At 57.0% G+C, this 24066-nt stretch overlaps 2 protein-coding genes across 3 annotated transcripts; one reads left to right on the forward strand and one right to left on the reverse strand.

Annotated features, from left to right (window-relative positions):
• Positions 1–415: 415 nt before the first annotated feature.
• On the reverse strand, positions 416–6922 carry LOC137365580 (selenide, water dikinase 1-like). Its single transcript, XM_068027967.1, has 8 exons — positions 6660–6922; positions 5133–5236; positions 4775–4882; positions 3039–3193; positions 2771–2861; positions 2555–2654; positions 2009–2221; positions 416–1888 (listed from the first exon to the last, which is right to left on the reverse strand). Exons 1-8 carry the CDS (start codon positions 6670–6672, stop codon positions 1662–1664), a joined length of 1011 nt encoding a protein of 336 aa, XP_067884068.1. The 5' UTR covers positions 6673–6922; the 3' UTR covers positions 416–1661.
• Positions 6923–8280: 1358 nt separating this feature from the next.
• On the forward strand, positions 8281–23776 carry LOC137365576 (immunoglobulin superfamily member 3-like). 2 transcript variants are annotated; one of them, XM_068027958.1, is made up of 6 exons: positions 8281–8667; positions 10858–11271; positions 12648–13058; positions 14261–14677; positions 14974–15082; positions 23633–23752. In XM_068027958.1, the coding sequence occupies exons 1-6, from the start codon at positions 8610–8612 to the stop codon at positions 23670–23672; spliced, it is 1449 nt and encodes a 482-aa protein (XP_067884059.1). In that variant the 5' UTR covers positions 8281–8609; the 3' UTR covers positions 23673–23752. The 2 variants fall into 2 exon arrangements, with proteins under 2 accessions (XP_067884059.1, XP_067884060.1); XM_068027959.1 differs by lacking the exon at positions 14974–15082 and having other exon boundaries at positions 23633–23776.
• The last annotated feature ends 290 nt before the right edge of the window (positions 23777–24066 follow it).

Consider the following 24066-nt stretch of genomic DNA (forward strand, 5'->3'; position numbering starts at 1 on the left):
GAAGGCTGTGGCACATTACTGGGTTTCCCTGGGGGCTGTGCACCTATATGAGCAGAGGGGTGTTGGGGGAGGGTGGCGCGGAGGGTTAAAGGGGCAGAAAAACTCAGCTCTTCCTCTAACCCTTTCCTCCAGCATTGGAGTGCAGCCAGGAGTAGGAACCCTAGCTGGTTTATCTGTCTGCTGGAAAGCTATTAGCAGGGAGACGAACGAACGAACGCACGCTCGGCAGGCTGGACACTGAGCCCCAGGACCTTCAGTGAACTGAACCCTTCAATATATTGTGAACCGCACTTGGCTAAAAACACACAGAGCACCCTGGCCTGCTGCGGACAGAATTACAGGATTCACAGACGGTGCCGCGGCCTGCGCATAGGGTCTGGCTTGTCAGGCAATGAGGACGCGACAGATGCGGAGCTAGTAGAAACTTCCTTTATTGGTACGTGATGTCAGATTCACAGTGAAAGGGAGCCAGCCCACTGGTTCCCCCCCTGGGGTCGGACCCGCCCACCCTCTGGGACCGGTGATCCGCCAGACCCCCCGGGCCCACTGCGGGCCTTTGAAGGGGGAGGCTTCATGTGCAGAGGGTGGGCCGATGCCCCGAGGCCAGTGGCGGCTGGCTCTGCCGCTCGCGCCCGCCCTTCCTCCCAGCGCCCCTGCCCGTGCTGCTCAATCCAGGGGCTGGGACGAGTTGGGAGGCCGGGCGGTGCCGGAAAACGGAATTTGGGAAGAGAGAGAGAAAACAAAACAAAAACACGCACACTGGGGAGGTGGGGGCAACAATGGAACCCTGTACAAAGACTCGGAAACCCCCCCTGATTTCAAATTTACAGTAGGATACGATCCTATCGATGATAATTAACACTGCACTAGCGGATAAAATCACAGGTAGATCAATGATTCCGGGTATGCCAACTACAGAACGAGACCCAGGCTCGTCACACCTGCAGGGGCCCGGGTACAACACTGGAACCCCAGTGACAGAAAAACGCAACAGAGGCCGCACGAACAAAACACCAGGCAGCTTTCGACTGCAAATGCGGGGGGTGGGGGGGGGGGTGGAAGGAGCAAATATGGTACCCCACAACCCAGTTCCGACACACACACACACACCATCCAGCGGGTCTCAACAGGCAAGTAATGTGGAACAGGGACCCCACCCCAAGGAAAAAAAAAAAAGGCCAACAAGAACACTTAGCTCGAGACGGATGAGTGACCAGCTCAGTAGTGTTAGCAAGGTTGCCCATTCCCTCTAAAGCTCCTGCTGGTGGCTGGACACGGATGATCACAAGGCCCAGTCGAGTGTGTAAAGTCTGTGCAGCAACCGCAGAGAGAGAGAGAGAACATGAGCTGGGGTACCCCGCTCTTTTGGATGTGGGCCCCGCACCGAGATAAAAACAGCGTCAACCAGAGGGGTTTTAAGAAGAAAACCCGTTTAAACAGCACCACCCAGAGTTGGAGGTGGGGGGTGGGGGGGGGGCAGGAGAGACAGAGAGAGAGAGAGATATGGTTCGCACTGCAGGGGACACACAACACCTTCCCTGTAGCAGATAACTCCGGTTTCAGGTGGGACCGCGCCCGTCTAAAGCGGGCCGCGCGGATTTTACAGTCTGCTTCGAGCGCCCGCCCCTTACCCCCGACCCAGCATCGCGGCGGGCGCCGTTCTACGAGGGGGTCTCGGGACTGGCGCTGGAGTTGTTGTCCTGGGGCGAGGAGGCCCCGCGGGGGGCCACCTCGATGATCCTGGGCTTGTCGATGATGCGCGCCGTCCTGTTGCCCTTCTCCACGATGCCGATGATCCAGGCCTGGTGGCCCTCGCCGTACTTGGGAGACTTGATCTCGGCGCAGAAGCGGGCCGCTTGCTCCCGGGGCAGGCAGATCAGTAAGCCACCTTCCAAAACAAAACAAAACAGAGGCCGCTTTAACATTTCCGAAGGGGAAAAAAGAAAAAAAAAAAGACAGGCACGCTTGCAGCCAGCCGCGCAGCCCCACAGGGCGACCGCTCGCTCACCTGACGTCTCGGCTGAGGTGCCGTGCAGCAGCCCGAACATGTTGCCGCAGGCCTTGCTGATGGCCGCCATCTTGGCGATGATCGGCAGGTTGTGGATGACAAAGGAGACCTCGTTGCGCTGCTGCTTGGCAAGGTTCTGGGCGTGGCCGAGGATGCCGAAGCCGGTGATGTCCGTGGCCGCGTGGGCGTTGAAGGTGTGCATCAGTCCGGCGGCTGGAGACGGAGAGGAGCGGGAGGGGGTTAGTCCTGTCAGACGCTAAAAAAACCTCCCCGCACCTCAGCCGCCAATGGTGCCCACCGGCCTGTAACTTCCGCGGGTGCCAACTGCCAGCCCAGCCCCACTCTGCTCTAACCCACCGTACTGCCATGCATGCACATTGCAGGACCACCAGACAGCACGCAGAAGGAACGCCAACCCATACCTTCTCTCCCCAGCCCCTGGATGGACTTGCGAGGGTGGTGGGTGGGGGGGGGGGGGGGGGGGGGGGGGAGAAGGTAGGTTTGGCGACCGGGGGTGGGGGAAAGAGTTTCCTGCTGCTGCTTTACCTGTGCGGTTCAGCCGGGCCATGTTGAACATGGCCTCCTGATAGGCCAGCTCCACGTCCTCGTGCGAAACCACCAGTTTGATCTTGTTCCATTTCTCCGGCTGCCGGGAGAGGGGGGGGGGGGGGTGGGAGGGGCGAAAATCAGAGTTAGGGTTCAGGGTATAACAGCAGCCCGCGCGATCCCTTAAGAGCAATCGCCCCCACCCACAGCACTTACATTTTCTAGCCACTGGTGGCTGTTGACTGCGACCTGCGTTCCCAATGGTTTTGTTAACACCAACACGTCCCCTGGAACTGCGTTGTCTGGCCTTTGGCAGAGAAACGGGGGGAATGAAAAAAAAATTAAAATAAAAATCACAGCACAGAGTGAAAAGCTCACGGACTGGGGCGGGGGGGCTCACCTGAACCGCGATCGGAATCACAAGTAACGACAGGCCCCGCGCCCCGTTTGGCAATCTATCGCCGGCCCCGCTTCTGGTACTCACATGATGAACTCATTGGGCTGACACACGACTGTCGCCACCCCTCCGATGATGATCCACGGGTTCACCACCGTCTGCCCGCCCGTCACCGAGGTGCCACCTTCCTCCGCCGTGTCCTTGAAGCCGCGGATCATGAGTGGAACCACCTTGTCGCGCTCCTGTCAGTACAAGCAACAGGAGAGTCAGCTGGGGGCCCCACGCTCCCTACCTCGCCGAGCCACGGGCCACTCACACCGCTTGAAGGCCCATTCTCCGATCGCCGTCGCGTTGCTCGTTGCGGGATCTTGCTGTGCATAAAATGGCTGCCACGTTTGCTACTTTACTTTGGTGACTGCGCTTCAAGATGTATCGTAAAGAGTTCCCCTCGCGACTCGACTATCCTCGCGCACTCCTGGCTGCTCTCCCACACGCCACCCTCCGCAAACATCATCTCATCCGAAACTTAGCCGCTCCCCTTGTCCTAACTCGCACCGAGTTCTGTTCACCCGTCATCCCCTCTGTGCTCACTGACCGACACTGGCTCCTGGTCCAGCGATGCCTCCATTTTAAAATTCTCATCCTTGTGTTCAAATCCCACCATGTCTCCCTCGTTCCCCCACCGTAACCTCCTCCAGCCCCTACGACCCTCCGAGATCTCTGCCCTCCTCCAATTCCGTCCTCTTGAACATCCCCCGATTCCCATCGCTCCACCATTGGCGGCCGTGCCTTCAGCTGCCTGGGGCCCCAAGCTCTGGAACTCCCTCCCTAAACCTCTCCGCCTCTCTCTCTCTCTCTCTCCTCCTTTAAGCTGCTGCTTAAAACCGACCTCTTTGACCGAGCTTTTGGTCGCCTGTCCCCGACATCTCCTGATGTGGCTCGGGGTCAAATTTTGGTTTGAAAACGCTCTGAAGCCTCTTGGTTGTGTTTCTACCTACATTACAGGCGCTATATAAATGCAAATTGTTGTACTTCATCGGCTTTGAACTGCTTCGAGATGTCTCGAAGTTAGATTACATGTTGTATAAATACAGGTCACTCTGTCTTAGCTCTGTGATGTCGCGTCTGTAAAGCTATCCACTTTTCTCGGCAAAATTAAATGGAGAGAGACTGGGAAGAGAGACTCTGTTTGCATTCAGAGGGACCTGGGTGCCCTTGTACACGAATCCCAGCAAGTTCACATGCAGGTACAGCAGCAGTTAGGAGGCTACCTGGTATGTTCGCCTTTATTATAAAAGGGATTGGAGTACAAGAGTAAAGAAGTCTTACTGCAATTATACAGGGTACTGGTGAGAACACACTTGGAGTACTGTGGGCAGTTTTGGTCTCCTTACCTAAGGAAGGACATATCTGCTCTAGAGAGCGTGCACGGGAGGTTCAGTACACTGGTTCCTGGGATTGGTTTGGGGGGGGGGGGGGAATAAGGGGATTGTCCAATGAGGAGAGACTGAGTAGACTAGGCCTATATTCCCTGCAGTTTAGAAGAATGAGAGGCGATCTCATTGAAACGTATAAAATTCCCAAGGGGTTTGATAGGGTGGATACGAAGATGCTGTTCCCCACAGGTTGGAGAGTCTCGAACACGGGGTCACAGTCTCAGGATAAGAGGGCCGGCCATTTCGGATGGAGACGGGGAGAAACTTCTTCACGTGGAGGGTTAGGAATCTTTGGAATGTCTCCCCCCCCACCCCCCCAGAGAGCCCTGGACGCTCAGTCATCGAGGAGTTGCCTTCCACGCACGGGTTCCACCGTCGCTGACTCACCTTTTCGGTCATTTTCTGACTCACGCTCAGTAGCATCAGCATGTTGTCACATTCGGTGATGCCCATAGCGTAGAGGTCACTGAGGACGTTGGCGCAGGCAATCCGCCCCTGGTTGGCATGAGAAAAAAAAAAACAATACACAAGCGTCAGGCACAACACATTCAGCAGGCCCCACCAGAGCTCACCGCGGCCGAGAAGGGACAGCAATCGCTCTACCAGACAGAACTGACGCAGAGGCCATCCCAAGTCAGCTTTGTACGAGTCGTGGCGGGGCGCCGTGTGCAGGGAATGAACACGCTCGAGGCTGATTCAACACCTCTGGGTAACGTAAAACCGCGTCCACGAGCTCAGAACATACCATCATATACGGGTCGTCGACTAACGGGTAGAAGAAGTCTGTCGTCTGCACGAGAGAGAGCCCCCCGTGCCGCAGCGGGATCACGCACGAGTCCATGCCGATCCCTGAAAAAAAAAAGAGACAGGATACGTTAACTCTGGTTAAAGCCTCCCGGTCCACAGCGAGACACACGGAGCTGCACCAGGGCAGACCAGCAGGTTTCTCCCAGTTCCCCGTTTTAATCACCAGCGGTTGATGCTTTTCACCGCGGAATCGGTGGGTCGCACTGTCACCGCCGCGTGGAAGAGTGCGCGTCTCAAACCAGAGACTTCAAAAGCTATTTGCAAAGGGGGAAGTCATGTTGAGTGAACCTAGTTGATGTTTTTGTACTGAGGAGATTACTACTTGTAGTCGTTAAGGGAGAGTCTGTAGTTATATGCACCGTTACACCAAAAATGACTTGAATGAAAGAGGAGAGATCGGTATATCCAAGTTTGCTGAAAACCGGTGCCACATTACATAGTCTAAATGGTAGCAGTAGGCTCAAAAGGAACATTGATAGATTAAGCGAGCTGGCAGACGGTTGCAAAAAAGCTGTTTAAAAGGCGAGTGGAATCTTGGCCTTTAGTTTGAGTCCAGAACAAGGGGGCAGAACCTTAAAATTTGAGCCAGGCGTTCAGGGGTGATAGTGTCATAGAGAGATACAGCAAGACGTGGAATCCAAGGAACAAGAGAGCACGGTGACACCCCCTGGCCGGGTGTTGTGCTCCTCACGCCTCTCCCGAGCTGGCAGGAGCAGCAACTGGGGTGGGGCGGGGAGAGATGGGGAAGTAAGGAGACATTTGCTGCACAATTTTGCTCTCAATTGCCCTCAGCACCCCAGTGTTTTGGGTGGGGTGAATCCGCCAAGGCTCAGGCTGCTGAAAACTGCCTGGCGAGTGCCGCTGCAAAGCACAAGGGCAAAGGGATTTGCAGCAAAGAGGGAATCAGGCTCGGCCGCGATGCCCCCCACAGTTGAATAGCCCACCAATATTCACTCTCTCTCTTTGGTCATGCCATTGGGCGCAGATACCAGACAACCACCTGCAGACCCCAAACCCAAGCAAATACCAGGGTCAGAAAGAGAGGGAGGGAGAGGGTCCTTTAAACCCACAACAGGCTATGCTGGAGCCGTGTCAATTCCCGCCCCTTCCCCCTCCAGCCCCTGATTGGCGGAGGCGTGCGTCAATCAAATAGCCCCGAACACCCGCCCCCTGGATCCTTGCCGTGACCAGGGCAGACGGGCATCGATCATTGGCCGGGGCGGCCATCCATCAACTAGCACCACCCAATGGCAAAGAAGCATCCACCGATTGGTCAGGCCCGGGTGCTCATCAAACGGGCGCCATCCAATAAGCAGCGGCGCCCTGCTCGCCAATTGGCGGGCGCCGTCAGGAGTGGGCCTGTCGCTGATTGGCCGGGCCAACCGTCAGTCAGTCAGAGATCGAGGAACCGCCCGCCCCGGCCTAGCAACTCGGCGCCGCTGGCAGCCGCCCCGACCTCGCGTACCGATCCGCGGCATGACGGTGCCCAGGAACTGGTTCTCGTCGTCGCCGCCACCGCCAGCGTCGGGCTGCGGCTCCGGGCCGAGTCCCTGCAGGAGTTTGAGCAGCACCTCCTGCGGGACCTTACAGCCTCATCCCTTCATCTCGGACAGGGCGGTCAGGCGAAAGCCCTTGTCCAACTCATGGTCCTCGGGGTCGAACGAGCGGTAGAAGGCGGCCGCCATTTTCCCAAATGAGTCGCAGTGGGGCGGGGCCCAACCGCACATGCGCACACCTGCGGCCCCGCCCACCCGTCGGGAAATTTGAATCCCAACTGCTCCAAATGTCGCCGTCTGGGCCTGCGCGTTGCGCGGGGGCGGGCTCCGCTTCCTTCCAGCCCGCGCGGCGGACGAATCCATTCGGTTCGGAGATATGGGGGGGGGGGGGTGTTGTTGAGGATTTTGGGGACTCGAAAGAGACGGAACTGAATCCAATCAGGAGCAAAACATCGAATAATTGATCTGAAGTAGAAAGTATTTATTGATGCTTGGATAAGCTTCAAGCCATTTGCGCTGGATATATTTGACTTTTACACATATCCCCCCCACCTAGCCTGAGTATAGTTCAGCCCGCCGCCCTGAGCGCATGTTCATGAATATTGATGAGACGCTTCATTAATATGTGCATATTAATTAACCAGCCCCCTTTCCCTCCACCATGGCCATGGCTGACTGCTGATTTGGCCATTGGCCCCTGAAGAAAAATCTTGCAATGTCTCCCTGACCCATTGTTATAAATATTAATGCATGTATTAATTAACGGCATGAGCAAGGACATTGCTTTGGAGTGCCACTTTGGCGTCTGCCGCCGCCGCTCATGTTGACATCTTGTGCACAGCAGGATCCCACGAACGGCCAAGTCAATGCGGCTTTGGCAGCAAATGGGCGGCAGGGCCTTCTTCCTCCCCCGCCTGCCTCCCTTTCCCCCTCCCGCCATGGGGTGGGGGTTCCACAAAAAAAAAAAACCAACAACCCTCGACATCCTACCCCGCCCCCCACCCTGTATCTTTGCGAACCTCCGCGCCCCCCCCCCCTCCACACCCACCTCCAACCACCCCGCCCCAAACCTCTCGAGCGGGCCCCCGTCGCCTCCCAAATCCGTGCCCGTCTCTCCCGGGTCGCCATCTTGGAACCCCTCCAGTTGGGTTTCGAGCCCCACCCACCGCCCCAGAACTGAAACGGCCCTCATCAAAGTCACAAATGGCCTCCTACGGGACCGCGACAAATGTTGACTCTCCCTCAATTGGAGGGTGGTGCGGCGATGACGGGGGGAGGGTTGTCCTACGACGAGAGGCCGAGGAAATTGAGCCCGCACCCTCTGGAGTTTAGAAGAATGAGAGGCGATCTCATTGAGACGTACAAGATTGTGAAGGGGCTGGATAGGGTTGAGAAATTGTCTCCGCTCGTCGGGGAGTCTAAAACACGGGGGCACAGTCTCAGGATAAGGGGCCGATCATTCAGGACCGAGAGGAGGAGAAATGACCCCACCCGCCCCCCCCCCCCTCGCTAACCATCCGAAGCTGACCCCAGACAGCTCGACGCCTCGTTGGAGCCCGCTTCGCCCCCAGGCCTTCGGTTCCTCCGTTGCTCCCCAGTTAGGCCGGGGCAAAGCTCCCCCACTGGACGTGGGATCTCTCGGCTTCAGCAGATGGGATAACGCCCCCAGATCTGTATCTTCGACACACCGATTGTGAGCTCACAAGGGGTAATTACCGTTGTGACAACAGATCCCATCACCTTGGAGACGCAACCCTTTCAGATGGCATCCAACAGTTGTTCCAGTCAGCCTGATTGGGACAACGAAACCTGTTCTCATTCATCGATGCCAAGAGCTGGGAGGAGATAGGAGCACGACGCAGGGGGAACTCGACACCTCGGCGTGATCAGGGAGTCCCGTCCGACCGCCACGCCCAGTCATGTACCTCTATATCTGGCTCACTGTGGCTATGCTACAGGTCTCCTTTGCAGAATTGGGTACGTGGGGAATCTAGATTCTCCCCCGCCCCCCGCGAACGCACTGCAAGATCCCGCTGCAGGAGCGCCGCGCTGTCGGAGGGGCAGTGCTGAGGGAGAGCCACGCTGTTAGAGGGTCAGTACTGAGGGAGCGCCACGCTGTCAGAGGGTCAGTACTGAGGGAGAGCCACGCTGTCAGAGGGTCAGTACTGAGGGAGCGCCGCACTGTCGGAGGGTCAGTACTGAGGGAGCGCCACGCTGTCAGAGGGTCAGTACTGAGGGAGAGCCGCGCTGTCGGAGGATCAGTACTGAGGGAGCGCCGCACTGTCTGAGGGTCAGTACTGAGGGAGCGCCGCACTGTCTGAGGGTCAGTACTGAGGGAGAGCCGCACTGTCGGAGGGTCAGTACTGAGGGAGCGCCGCACTGTCGGAGGGTCAGTACTGAGGGAGTGCCGCACTGTCTGAGGGTCAGTACTGAGGGAGCGCCGCACTGTCTGAGGGTCAGTACTGAGGGAGCGCCGCGCTGTCAGAGGGTCAGTACTGAGGGAGCACCACGCTGTTAGAGGGTCAGTACTGAGGGAGCGCCGCACTGTCGGAGGGTCAGTACTGAGGGAGCGCCACGCTGTTAGAGGGTCAGTACTGAGGGAGGGCCGCACTGTCGGAGGGTCAGTACTGAGGGAGAGCTGCACTGTCGGAGGGTCAGTACTGAGGGAGCGCCGCACTGTCGGAGGGTCAGTACTGAGGGAGAGCTGCATTGTCGGAGTGTCAGTACTGAGGGAGCGCCGCACTGTCGGAGGGTCAGTACTGAGGGAGAGCTGCATTGTCGGAGGGTCAGTACTGAGGGAGCGCCGCACTGTCGGAGGGTCAGTACTGAGGGAGAGCTGCATTGTCGGAGTGTCAGTACTGAGGGAGCGCCACGCTGTCAGAGGGTCAGTACTGAGGGAGCACCGCACTGTCGGAGGGTCAGTACTGAGGGAGCGCCGCACTGACGGAGGGTCAGTACTGAGGGAGCGCCGCACTGTCGGAGGGTCAGTACTGAGGGAGCGCCGCGCTGTCGGAGGGTCAGTACTGAGGGGGCGCCGCGCTGTCGGAGGGTCATTACTGAGGGAGCGCCGCACTGTCGGAGGGTCAGTACTGAGGGAGCGCCGCACTGTCGGAGTGTCAGTACTGAGGGAGCGCCGCACTGTCGGAGGGTCAGTACTGAGGGAGCGCCGCACTGTCGGAGGGTCAGTACTGAGGGAGCGCCGCACTGTCGGAGTGTCAGTACTGAGGGAGCACCGCACTGTCGGAGGGTCAGTACTGAGGGAGCGCCGCACTGTCGGAGGGTCAGTACTGAGGGAGTGCTGAACTGTCGGAGTGTCAGTACTGAGGGAGCGCCGCACTGTCTGAGGGTCAGTACTGAGGGAGTGCCACACTGTGGGAGGGTCAGTACTGAGGGAGCGCCGCGCTGTCGGAGGGTCAGTACTGAGGGAGCGCCGCGCTGTCGGAGGGTCAGTACTGAGGGAGCGCCGCACTGTGGGAGGGTCAGTACTGAGGGAGCGCCGCGCTGTCGGAGGGTCAGTACTGAGGGAGCGCCGCACTGTCGGAGGGTCAGTACTGAGGGAGAGCTGCATTGTCGGAGGGTCAGTACTGAGGGAGCGCCGCACTGTCGGAGGGTCAGTACTGAGGGAGTGCCGCACTGTGGGAGGGTCAGTACTGAGGGAGTGCCGCACTGTCGGAGGGTCAGTACTGAGGGAGTGCCGCACTGTCGGAGGGTCAGTACTGGTATCAGTAACGGGGCCGTGAAACCATCACAGATTTGTCGTGGAAACCCATCTGGTTTGCCCACGCCCTTTCGGGACAGAAATCTGCCGAGCTTACCCGGCTCTGGCCGACGTGTGACTCCGGATCCCACAGCAATGTGGTTCACTCTGAACTGCCCCCTGAAAATGGGCAAGGGGCGACGAGGGACGGGGAGCAAACGCTGGCCTGGCCAGCGACGCTGCGACCCGTGAAAGAATAAAGGGGAACAGACGATCTGGCTCATTGTCACGGGGGTGGGGGGGGGGTGCTGTTTGTGGGATCTTGCTGTGCACAAATTGGCTGCTGCGCTGCCTACATTACAACGGTAAGTGCACTTCGGAATAAAAAGCCAAGTGCATCATTGGCCCTGAGGTGCCCTGGGGCACCCTGCTGTAGTTTTGTCAACCTCCTCTTCCTCTTTTGTTTGCAGACTTTGTGCAGGTTTTCGACATCCTGATCACAGCCGAGAGCAGCAACTCCTCGTTCCACCCGGAAATTCTCTTCCTCAATGCCTCAGGGTTTGTCCTCGCCAAACTCGGTGAGCCAGCCACACTTTACTGCCGTATAATGCTGGTCAAAGACAGTCCCAATGCCAAGTACAAGGTGCACTGGGAGGCGGGGCGGTTCCCCGACCTGATTGTGGCGCAGATTGACCAGAGCACGGACACAGCCCCGATTATCAACCCCCGCTACCGCGACCGGGTCTCCCTGATCTCCCAGGGACCCGAGAACCACCTGCACTTCAGGTCTGTCCAGGAGCAGGACTTTGGGGAGTATCTCTGCAAGGGCGAGATTGTGGGCCAGGAGGGGGAATCCTTCTCCTCCCTGTCAGTGCTGGCCGAGGGTAAGTGTCTTCCCGGGAAAACTGGCTCGGACACGGGGGATCGATCCAATAGGTCGTGGGGGGGTGGTGGGGGATTGAGGGCTGGAGAGATGGTGGGACGGAGATATACTGGGATGAAGAGACAGAGAAAGGGATGGACAGGATAAAGAGAGGGGGTGGAGAGGTAAAGGATGGAGGGAGGGAGAGAGTCGGTTGGAGAAATATTGAGAAAGTGGGATGGAGAGACAGAGAGAGGGATGGAAAGAGAAAGGGATGGAGAGGTAGTGAAAGATATGGAGAGAGAGGAATGAAGAGACAGAGAGAGGGATGAAGAGACAGAGAGGGCTGGAGAGGTGGAGATATGGAGAGATGGTGGGATGGAGAGACAGAGAAAGGGATGGACAGGATAAAGAGAGGGATGGAGAGGTAGTGAGAGATATGGAGAGAGAGAGGAATGAAGAGACAGAGAGGGATGGAGAGAGAGGGATGAAGGGATAGCGAGAGATGTGGAGAGAGAGGGATGAAGCGACAGAGAGGGATTGAGAGATGGAAAGAGAGGGATGGGCAGATAGGGATAGAAAGACAGAGAGAGTGATGAAGAGACTGAAAGAGGGATGGAGAGATAGTGAGAGATATGGAGAGAGAGAGGGATGGAGAAACAGAGAGAGATATGGAGAGAGAGAGAAATAGAGGGGAATGGACAGAGGCAGAAGAATGGATGGAGGTTAGATGGAGAGAGAGAGAGAGAGGGATGGAGAGATAGTGAGAAAGAGAGGGATGGAGAGATAGTAAGAGATTTGGAGAGGGAGGGATGAAGAGACTGAAAGAGAGATGGAGAGATAGAGAGCAGGATGGAGAGACAGGGAGAGATATAGACAGAGAGAGGGATGGACAGACGGAGAGAGGGATGGATGGAGATTAGTTGGAGAGACAGAGAGAGGGATGGAGAGATAGTGAGGGATGGAGAGATAGAGAGAGAGGGACGGAGAGACAGAGGGACGGAGAGACAGAAAGGGGGCTGGAAAGACAGAGCAGGATGGAGAGACAAGGTGAGATATGGAGAGAGAGAGGGGATTGGACAGCCAGAGAGAGGGATGGAGAGAGATTAGACGGAGCGACAGAGAGAGGGATGGACAGACAGAGAGAGGGTTGGAGAGAGAGAGGGAGGGAGAGACAGAGAGAGTGATGGAGAGATAGCGATATGGAGAGAGAGGGTTGGAGAGAGAGAGGAATAGACAGACAGATGGATGGATGGAGATTTGATGGAGAGACAGAGGGAGGGATGGAGAGAGAGGGATGGATGGATGACGATTAGATGGAGAGATAAGAGGGATGAAGAGAGAGAGGGATAGACAGACAGACAGACGGAGGGACTAACGTTCTGCCTCTATTTGCAGATACCCACATGGAACTGGACCTCCTGACCTCAGAGAGCAACAACGAGTCTCTGGTGGCTGAGATTCAGTCCCTCAATACCTCAGGCCGAGTGAGAGCCAGGCTGGGAACCTCAGCCCAGCTGGACTGCCGCATCGAGGCCCTGCATGGGGGTCCCAGCACCAGGTACAGCGTGCAGTGGGAGGCGGTGAACGGAGGCAACCTGACCCTGGCCCGCCTCGACCAGGGCCAGGAGGGCACCAACTACCTCGACCCTGCCTACCGGGAGCGTCTGAGTGTCAGCTCGCTGGACACTGCCACGCACCTGACTATCCACCAGGTCAAGAAGGAGGATTACGGAGAGTACCTGTGCAAGGCCTGGGTGTTAGGGCACCCTGAGGGCATGGCAGTGGCCTCGGTCACTCTGGAGGAAGGTAAGGCGGAGTGACGGAGGGAGGAGGGCAGAGAGGAGCGGGGGTGGGGGGGTAGGGGTTGGGGCGGTGAGTGTAAAGAAAGGACACAGATAAAGGACAAACATTTCCCCCCACCACCTTTCACCTGCTCGGGAGGTCCCAGAGCGCCTGGACTTTCTGAAGTGCGGTCACTGCTGTCGAAAATGTGGCCGACGATTTGCGCACAGCAAGATCCCACTCACAGCCATGAGGTAGTGACCCAGATCATCAGTACTGAGGGAGCGCTGCACTGTCGGAGGGTCAGTACTGAGGGAGCGCCGCAATGTCGGAGGGTCAGTACTGAGGGTGCGCCGCACTGTCGGAGGGTCAGTACTGAGGGTGCGCCGCACTGTCAGAGGGTCAGTACTGAGGGTGCGCCGCACTGTCGGAGGGTCAGTACTGAGGGAGCGCCGCACTGACGGAGAGTCAGTACTGAGTGTCCTGGGGCCATACAGGATATCCCTCGAAGCAACGTCAGCAAAAAAAAACACAGACGATCTGCTCCTTCTCACATTGCGGGTCTGTGGGATCTTGCTGTGCGCAGATTGGCTGCCGCCTTTCCCACGTGGCGAAAGTCCCTCATTGGCCATGTGGCGCGTCGGGGTTCCTGCGTTGGGGGTGAAAGGCGCTGGAGGGGTGCGAGTCTGTTTTTAGAGGGTGTGGGATTGATGTCCCAGGGATGATTGCAGCACCGGGGGGGGGGGGGCCATTCGGCCCGCCAGGGCCCTGCTGGCCCTCTACAAGGGAAACGCTACCTTTCCCATTCTCGGCCCCCTCCCCTGAAGGGACCAAACTGGATTCAGTGGAAATGATCATCTTGTTTTGTCGGCTGTGTGGTGACTGGGGTGGGTTTTGGGCTGCTGTCGTGTTGCCCAGTGTGCAGCAGAGGCTGTGAGACTCGGCCGGGTTTACAGAGCAGTGGCAGAGGACGTGAAATAAAGGGCCACCTCGTTTCAAGATGTGCCCTCATCTTCGAAATCTCCATCCCTCCTTCCAGCCCCTCGGCCATGCTGGATCTGACATAAGAAACCGGAGCAATTGATATGCTGAAGGGAGGATGGAATGGAAGGATACGTTGATGGGGTGAGGTGGGGAAGGGGCTGGCAGAGACCAGCTGGGCCGAACTGCCTGTGTCGTCAATCCGATGTAACTCCTTGTGTCTCTCTCTCTCGCTTTCCATCCAGATGTGGTCACTGACGTGCCCCCGTCCGCGGTGCCCGCCGTCCGGGCGCAGACCCAGCTCCGACCCGAGATCCTGGCCCTCAACACCTCGGAGAAGGTGAAGGCCCACGTGGGGTCCCCGGCCACCCTGAGCTGCCGCATCGTGGCGCTGCACGCGGGCCCCGAGACCCGCTACCGCGTGCGCTGGTCGTCGCCGCGCAGCCCCAACCTCACCCTGGCGCAGATCGACCAGGGCACCGACCGGGCCTCGCGGGTCCACCCCAGCTACCGCGACCGGGTCACCCTGACCTCCCGGGGGCCCGACAGCGAGCTCCACTTCCGCGTCGTCAAGGAGGAGGACCCCGGCGAGTACCTGTGCGAGGCTGGCATCTCCGGGAGGGCGGGCGAGGACATCTCCTCCCCCATCTTCTTGATCAAGGGTAGGTGTGCGGGCGTGTGCGTGGGCATAGGAGGGGCCAGGGATTCCCCAACACCAGTAGTTGAATATCCTGTGATGCCCCATGTAGTTGAACATCCCACTTTTGTTTCCCTGAAGGTTAGGTGCAAGAGGTGGGGTGGGAGAGGTGCGGGGGTTGGGAGGATCCCAGTAGCTGTGCCTTGGATGGGTGGAATTAGCCCTGGGCCCCATCTCTCCCGTCGGTGGTTGGGAAAGTGGCTTTGACTGTCACTCGCTAACGTCTCTATTCCTGTGTCTCCTCATCTTCTTCCCCCACAGCGAAACAGAAGGTGTTGCCGGCGTCGTCGGAGACCGCCATACTATGGCTCATCCTCCACTTCTTTGTTGTCCTGTTCGCCATGGCGATCGGGATAGGGTCCTGCTTCCTGTGAGTACCAGTCGGCCACGGGTGTGCCTGCGCCGAGCAGGGTCCCAGCAACCGGAAGCAGAGACTTTGATCAGTGTGTTTCCCATTTCAGAGTCAACCACAATCCCAACGGACCCAAATCCCTTCCCATTCACTCCCACCGTGCACAATCCCAATGGACCCAAACCTCTTCCCGTTCACTCCCATTGTACACAATCCCAATGGACCCAAACCCCTTCCCGTTCACTCCCACTGTACACAATCCCAATGGACCCAAACCCCTTCTCGTTCACTCCCACTGTACACAATCCCAATGGACCCAAACCCCTTCCCGTTCACTCCCACTGTACACAATCCCAATGGACCCAAACCCCTTCCCGTTCACTCCCATTGTACACAATCCCAATGGACCCAAACCCCTTCCCGTTCACTCCCATTGTACACAATCCCAATGGACCCAAACCCCTTCCCGTTCACTCCCACTGTACACAATCCCAATGGACCCAAACCCCTTCCCATTCACTCCCACTGTACACAATCCCAATGGACCCAAACCCCTTCCCGTTCACTCCCACTGTACACAATCCCAATGGACCCAAACCCCTTCCCGTTCACTCCCACTGTACACAATCCTAATGGACCCAAACCCCTTCCCATTCACTCCCATTGTACACAATTCCAATGGACCCAAACATTGACTCTGGACCCCATAAAGTCTCATGGCATCAGGTCAAACAGGGGCAAGGTAACCTCCTGCTAATTACCACCTACCGTCCTCCCTCAGCTGATGAGTCAGTACTCCTCCATGTTGAACAGCACCTGGAGGAGGAACTGAGGGTGGCGAGGGCACAGAATGTACTCTGGGTGGGGGACTTCAAAGTCTATCACCAAGAGTGGCTCGGTAGCACCACTACTGACCGAGCTGGCCGAGTCCTAAAGGACATAGCTGCTAGACTGGGTCTGCGGCAGGTGGTGAGGGAACCAACAAGAGGGAATACTTGACCTTGTCCTCACCAATCTGCCTGCCGCAGTCCTTGTGGAGACAAAGTCCCGTCTTCACATTGAGGATACCCTCCATCGTGTTGTGTGGCACTATCACCGTGCTAAATGGGATAGATTTCGAACAGATCTAGCAATGCAAAACTGGGCATCCATGAGGCGCTGTGGGCCATCAGCAGCAGCAGAATTGTACTCAACCACAATCTGTAACCTCATGGCCCGGCATATCCCCCACTCTACCATTACCATCAAGCCAGGAGACCAACCCTGGTTTCAATGAAGAGTGCAGGGGGGCATGCCAGGAGCAGCACCAGGCATACCTCAAAATGAGGTGTCAGTCTGGTGAAGCTACAGCACAGGACTACCTGCATGCCAAACTGCGTAAGCAGCATGCAATAGACAAAGCTAAGCGATCCCATAACCAACGGATCAGATCTAAGCTCTGCAGTCCTGCCACATCCAGTCGTGAATGGTGGTGGACAATTAAACAACTAACTGGAGGAGGTGGCTCCACAAATATCCCCATCCTCAATGATGGGGGAGCCCAGCACATCAGTGCGAAAGATAAGGCTGAAGCATTTGCAACAATCTGCAGCCAGAAGTCCTGAGTTGATGATCCATCTCGGCCTCCTCCTGAAGTCCCCAGCATCACAGATGCCAGACTTCAGCCAATTCGATTCGCTCCACATGATATCAAGAAATGACTGAAGGCACTGGATACTGCAAAGGTTATGGGCCCTGACAATATTCCGGCAATAGTACTGAAGACCTGTGCTCCAGAACTTGCCGCGCCCCTAGCCAAGCTGTTCCAGTACAGCTACAACACTGGTATCTACCCTGCAATGTGGAAAATTGCCCAGGTATGTCCTGTACACAAAAAGCAGGACAAGTCCAGCCCGGCCGATTACCGCCCCATCAGTCTACTCTCAATCATCAGTAAAGTGATGGAAGGTGTCGTCGTCAGTGCCATCAAGTGGCACTTGTTTAGCAATAACCTGCTCAGTGATGCTCAGTTTGGGTTCTGCCAGGGCCACTCAGCTCCTGACCTCATTACAGCCTTGGTTCAAACACGGACAAAAGAGCTGAACTCAAGAGGTGAGGTGAGAGTGACTGCCCTTGACGTCAAGGCAGCATTTAAACGAGTATGGCATCAAGGAGCCCTAGCAAAACTGAGGTCAATGGGAATCAGGGGGAAAACCCTCCACTGGCTGGAGTCATACCTAGCGCAAAGGAAGATGGTTGTGGTTGTTGGAGGTCAATCATCTGAGCTCCAGGACATCGCTGCAGGAGTTCCTCAGGGTAGTGTCTGAGGCCCAACCAACTTCAGCTGCTTCATCAATGACCTTCCGTCAATCATAAGGTCAGAAGTGGGGATGTTCGCTGATGATTGCACAATGTTCAGCACCATTCGTGACTCCTCGGATACTGAAGCAGTCCGTGTAGAAATGCAGCAAGACCTGGACAATATCCAGGCTTGGGCTGATAGGTGGCAAGTAACATTCGCGCCACACAAGTGCCAGGCAATGACCATCTCCAACAAGAGAGAATCTAACCATCTCCCCTTGACATTCAATGACATTACCATCGCTGAATCCCCCACTATCAGCATCCTGGGGGTCACCATTGACCAGGAACTGAACTGGACCAGCCTTATAAATACTGTGGCTACAAGAGCAGGTCAGAGGCTGGGAATCCTGCTGTGAGTAACTCACCTCCTGACTCCCCAAAGCCTGTCCACCATCTACAAGGCACAAGTCAGGAGTGTGATGGAATACTCTCCACTTGCCTGGATGGGTGCAGCTCCAACAACACTCAAGAGGTTCGACACCATCCAGGACAAAGCAGCCCGCTTGATTGGCACCCCATCTACAAACATTCACTCCCTACACCACTGACACACAGTGGCAGCAGTGTGTACCATCTACAAGATGCACTGCAGCAATGCACCAAGGCTCCTTAGACAGCACCTTCCAAACCCGCGACCTCTACCAACTAGAAGGACAAGGGTAGCAGACACATGGGAACACCACCACCTGCAAGTTCCCCTCCAAGCCACACACCATCCTGACTTGGAACTATATTGCCGTTCCTTCACTGTCGCTGGGTCAAAATCCTGGAACTCCCTTCCTAACTGCACTGTGGGTGTACCTACCCCACACGGACTGCAGCGGTTCAAGAAGGCAGCTCACCACCACCTTCTCAAGGGGCAATTATGGATGGGCAATAAATGCTGGCCTGGCCAGCGATGCCCACATCCCATGAAATGAATAACAAAAAAAATCCCAATGGACTCAAACCCCTTCCCTTTCACTCCCATTGCACACACTCCCAATGGACCCAACCCTTTCCCATATAGAATTCCAGAATCAGCCATAATTCATGCGGGGTATTGCAGAGGGAGCTTTACTCTGTATCTAACCCCCGTACTGTACCTGTCCTGGGAGTGTTTGATGGGACAGTGTAGAGGGAGCTTTACTCTGTATCTAACCCCCGTACTGTACCTGTCCTGGGGAGTGTTTGATGGGGACAGTGTAGAGGGAGCTTTACTCTGTATCTAACCCCATGCTGTACCTGTCCTGGGAGTGTTTGATGGGGACAGTGTAGAGGGAGCTATACTCTGTTTCTAACCCCGTTTTTTTTTGCTTTACTCTGTATCTAACCCCGTTTTTTTTTGCTTTACTCTGTATCTAACCCCGTTTTTTTTTTGCTTTACTCTGTATCTAACCCCGTTTTTTTTTTGCTTTACTCTGTATCTAACCCCGTTTTTTTTTTGCTTTACTCTGTATCTAACCCCGTTTTTTTTTTTCTTTTTAGGTGGCCTTTATTCCTCAGGCCCCTTTTATATTTTTTCATGTCGAGGGGGCCTTTATTCCTCAGGCTCCCTTTATATACATATTTACATTTTAAAAATAACTTTATTAAAAACAGAAAAATAACAAAAAACTCAAATTAAAATGCCATTCTCGGCGTCGACAATGCACTCCAGTCCCTGCAGTGCCCACCGGCCCCAGAAGGCCTCGAGTGTACCGGCGGACACCGCATGCTCCTTCTCCAGGGACACCCGGGCGTGTACGTAACCGCGGTAGAGGGGCAGGCAATCGGGGAGGACGGAACCCCCGACGGCCCGCAGCCTGGACCTGTGAATTGCCACCTTGGCCAGGCCCAGGAGCAGACCGACGAGGAGATCCTCCTCCCGGCCCATGCCCCTCCGCACCGGGTGCCCAAAGATCAGGAGCGTGGGACTGAAGTGCAGCCAGAACTTGAGGAGCAGCCCCTTCAAATACTCAAAGAGGGGCTGCAACCTCGCACACTCCGTATAAACGTGAAACACGGACTCGTCCAGGCCGCAGAAAGTACAGGCGGCCGGGGAGTCCGTGAACCTACTTAAAGGTCTATTGCACGGGACTGCCCTGTGCAACACCCTCCACCCCAGGTCCCCGATGAAAAGGGGGAAGACTCTCGTGTAGAGAGACCTCCATTGGGGTTTCCCCTCGCCGCCAGATGGCAACGCGGACCGCCAGGGCGTGTCCGGCCGGCTGACGAGGGCGAGGAAGTGCAGAGTGTGCAGGAGCAGCCCGTACAGGTAACTCCTCCGTGCCATTCGGGACCCTCCTCCTCCAGACCTCCACGTGAAGGCGCTGGAGTCGGGATGGAGATTCGCCAGACGTCCACCAAATTAAGGGAGCTGATCAGCCCCTCAACTTCTCCACTGACGCTTGGCCGCGCTGGGGACCAGAGCGATCCCCCACCTCGAGGGTGCAGTTAAAATCCCCCCCGAGGATGATGTACTCACCGCTATTGATAGAGCTCAAGAGAGCGGACACTTCTTCAAAGAAGCGCGCTTGCAACGCGCCGGGCCTGGGCGCGTACACGTTCACTAGGTGGAGCGGCACGCTACCCAGGCGAACGGCGAGGTGGAGCAAGCGGCCCGGCACTAGCTCCTTGACCCCCAAATCTCCAGCTGAAAAGTCGGGGCCAACAAGGTAACCACCCCACTAGAAATAGAGGTGAGGTGACTCATGTAGTAACCCACCCTGGCACTCCAGGAGCCAGGTGGCTTTGTTTCCCAGAACGGTGTGGGTTTCCTGCAGAAAGCTCACCGCATATTTCCCTTCCCTGAGGACTGAGAGATTGTGAAATCTGCGGTGAGACCCCCTGCTGCCGTTGATGTTGAGGCTGGCTATGGTTATCTTCATGTCAAAGGTACTTAAAACCCATCACCAACAGCTCACTGTGAGGAGGGAGTGGAAGTGCACCTCGCCTTCCACTCCCCCAGCAACCCATTGAGGAACGCATTAAACCGGCGCCTCTCAACCAGTTTCACGCCCGCACCCTTGCCCGCTTTCTTGCGGGTGGCACGGACGGACTGAATAATCAGCACCAGACTCGACCAACGGCCAAGGGCCAGCTGAACTTTATTGCGGCAGCCCCTGCAAGCCGCGAGGAAATCCCGGAGTTCCGCGGTGGGATGAGGGGAGACCCGGTGGGAGGCACGAGGGACTCCACCACCTCACTGGCGATGGATTCAAAGTCATCCTCCGTGCCCCACACCGAGTCCCAATCTTCCTCTGGGTCATCACCGCCAGCGGCTGACAAAGCCACTGCGCAATGTGGGGCGGACGTCCTGGCCGCACCAGCTGGTCCCACCTCGGTCACGATCCCACCCCCAGGATCAATGGCGAAGGGGTCCTCTCTGGGTTCTAGAATGGACCTGGAGCCTGTGGGTACCAGCAGTTCAGGACCCCCCTCCACCTCCGTCCCCAGGCCAATGAGTGGTCCAGGGGAGATGGAAGTTCCCGACTCCGGAAATCCAGCCGGAGCCGAGACCGGAGGCGGAGAGAGGAGGCCATCTCCCGCCCCACCAGCGCCCACAGACCCAGCAGACGGGGCAGCATTTACACCAATAATCGGGTCAGGTACATCCTGGTCAGGAGTGGATTTTGGTTGGGAGGGCCGACCCTCCACTCAGGGCACCCGACCCAGTGGCAGACGGGAAAGTTTCTCCAGGAGCGTCCCCAGGTTCCCCCACCAAAAGCTGGGCGCCACTTGCTCCTTCAGGAGGGGCCGCATGTGCAGGGGTCTCGCCCTTCCCTCCATCCTGAGGGGTAGGGAGCTCCTGCCCTGGTTTTACAGTCTTGTTAGTGATGGTGACAGGGGGAACCTGGGGACCCGAACCAGGAGACAGCTCCCCTCCAACAGATGGGCTGTGCACCTCAGGGCCCTGTGTTACCTCCGTTGAGGGGTGCCTTCTCCTCTTTTTCCCACTCGGGCATGGAGAGTCAGAGGCCTCCACCTCTGCACCCTACTTTTGCTTGGTTGCCCTGGGCCTGAGCCCAGCCCTGGGGCAGGTGGGTTCCCCGGGACCGGGCCTTGGGCTGAGCTCAGGCTCGGGTTGTGCCACGGTGTCTAAGGGATGTGCCTTTCAGTGGTTTTTTCCCTCCGCGTCCTCCATCCATTCAGACAGGCATCCCCTCCCCACCGGAGGCTGTGAAAATCACAGCCTCCAGAACCAACTGACCAGTGTCTTTAGGATATGTAGGGGGAGTGGGAGGAGATGCTGTGGCGCCACCCTAGGCTGCCAAGGTGGAGTTGGCGGCCGGGAGGTTGGGGCAGTTCTTACGAACATGCCCCACCCCCTTGCAGACATGGCACTGCGCCCCGTCCGAGGTCCAGACGATGCAGTAGGCCGTCCCCTGGAACTCTACATCGAAATGGCCCTCCAAGACCTCCTCCCGAGCCAGCTGCATAAATAGCTGGCGGCGGAAGGAGTAGACATGTTGGAGGCAGTTCTCCCGAAGACCGAGCGGGATTGGGCTGATCCCTGACCTCACCTCCCCCAGATGGTGCAGATGGGGGAGGAGGAGCTCACTGGGAATGAAGGACGGGACATTCGATAGCAGTACCCGCTGCGCAGTGGCCCCCAGAGGGTCCACCGGCAGGAAAGTCCCGCCCACAATGAGCCCCTTACTCGGGGCCCGGGACACCGCCCGCTCGGCCTTCAGGAAGAACACAGCCTTCCCGTACATTTTTGAGGCTGCCACAGTGGCCGAGGGGCCGAGAACCTCGGCCATTGCCTTTACACAGGCCTCTATAGACATATTGGGGTGAGGATAGCTCTTTGCCCCATGGCCAGACGTTATTAATTAAAAGGGTGACGGGGTCACATGAGCAGTCACAGAGGCGACAGCCGCATAGGTATGGGAGGGCCCTGTCACCGGTGAAGATGGGCTTGCCATGGATTCAAGAACCAAACCCACCCCAAGTTGTAGGCTTGCAAAAAAACAACAAACAAACAAACAAACGAAAGTTTGCAAGAAATAACTTACAAACAGGTAGTAGGTTCGGGGAGAGTCTGAGGGTATACAGGAAAGGGGAAAGACAGGCTGTAAGTGATGACTTTGCTTTAAGGGTGGGACACAGTGCACTCTAAACAGTCCTGAGTAACATTCCTGGGTCTTCTGGTTGTGGGAGGGGTCTTCACCTGGGTCAGCCGAAAGCTGCCCAGGCTCTAGTTCGATCCTTATGTCTCTATTAGCCAGGCAGCTTCAGCTGACCCGGGCTGGGCAATTGGGGTGGGGAGGGAGCTTCCTTGTGTATTCAATGCAATTGCACAGCTCCCTGTAGAATTATACAGCCCCCACCCCTTGTTGTTCCGGCCTCTTCCACCTCCCACAACAGTCCAAATGAAATAAAAGTCTGGTGCTCGACACCCACCTCCAAATACAGCCTTATTCCCAAGGTCTTTTCCTCCGCTGCAGTGCCCACCCATCGTGGAAGGCCTCAAGCGTACCGGCGGACACCGCATGCTCCTTCTACAGGGACACCCGGGCACGAACGTAACCGCGGAAGAGGGGCAGGCAATCAGGGAGGACGGAACCCCCCCCCCCCCCCCCCGAAGGCCCGCAACCTGGACCTGTGAAGTGCCACCTTGGCCAGGCCCAGAAGCAGACCGATGGGGAGATCCTCCTCCCGGCCCACACCCCTCCGCACCGGGTGCTCAAAGATCAGGACGGTGGGACTGAAGTGCAGCCAAAACCTGAGGAGCAGCCCCTTCAAATACTCAAAGAGGGGCTGCAACCTCGCACACTCCATCTATACATGGAACACGGACTCGTCCAGGCCGCACAAAGTACAGGCGGCCTGGGAGTCCGTGAACCTACTTAAAAGTCTATTGCACGGGACTGCCCTGTGCGGCACCCTCCACCCCAGGTCCCCGACGTAAAGGGGGAGACTCCCACGTAGAGAGACCTCCATCGGGGTTCCCCCTCGCCGCCAGAAGGCAACGGGGACCGCCTGGGCGTGTCCTGCCGGCTGACGAGGGCGTGGAAGTGGAGAGTGTGCAGGAGCAGCCCGTACAGGAAACCCCTCCGCGCCGATCGGAATGGCACGGAGGGCATTTCCGAGAGGCGGCTCGGGTAGTGCGGGACTGGCTCCCGAGGAGGGTTTCAGGGGCCAGCCAACCCAGTGTGCCCTGGGAGGTTTTGATGGGGACATTGTAGAGGGAGCTTTACTCAGACGCGTGCTGCTCCCAGGGCCTGTGACACTCAAGTTTGTGAATTGTGTTTTAAACAGGACTGGATCCAAGAACCGAATCCTACCAGAACATGTCTGAGGAATGGGAGGAAGCAGCAAGGGACGTGGGGAACTGCAGAGAAATTTCTGAGATAATAATTGAATTTTTTTTTAAATGAAAGCACTTCGTAATAATAAAGAGTCAGAACACAGAGAAAGCCCGGTGTGTCCATTTTATTTCTCTGATGTCACCCGTCCGGGGTCGGAAATAATCGACTCATAACCCGGGCGCCCCAGGAAGGCAGTTCAGGATTGCGAGTGGACGGTTGACTCGTTCGGGATGCTTGGCAGCAGACCGATGGAAAATGCCAGGATCTGCCCCCTCCCCTCACAACCTACCACCCTCCCTCCCCCTATCCGCCACCCGGTCTCTCTTTCTTTAGGGGGAAATGTGGGTTCACATGGATAGCCGGTGATGCCCCCCATGGCCAAAT

Source organism: Heterodontus francisci, unplaced genomic scaffold (genome assembly GCF_036365525.1).
Source record: "Heterodontus francisci isolate sHetFra1 unplaced genomic scaffold, sHetFra1.hap1 HAP1_SCAFFOLD_1164, whole genome shotgun sequence".
Taxonomy (NCBI): domain Eukaryota; kingdom Metazoa; phylum Chordata; class Chondrichthyes; order Heterodontiformes; family Heterodontidae; genus Heterodontus; species Heterodontus francisci.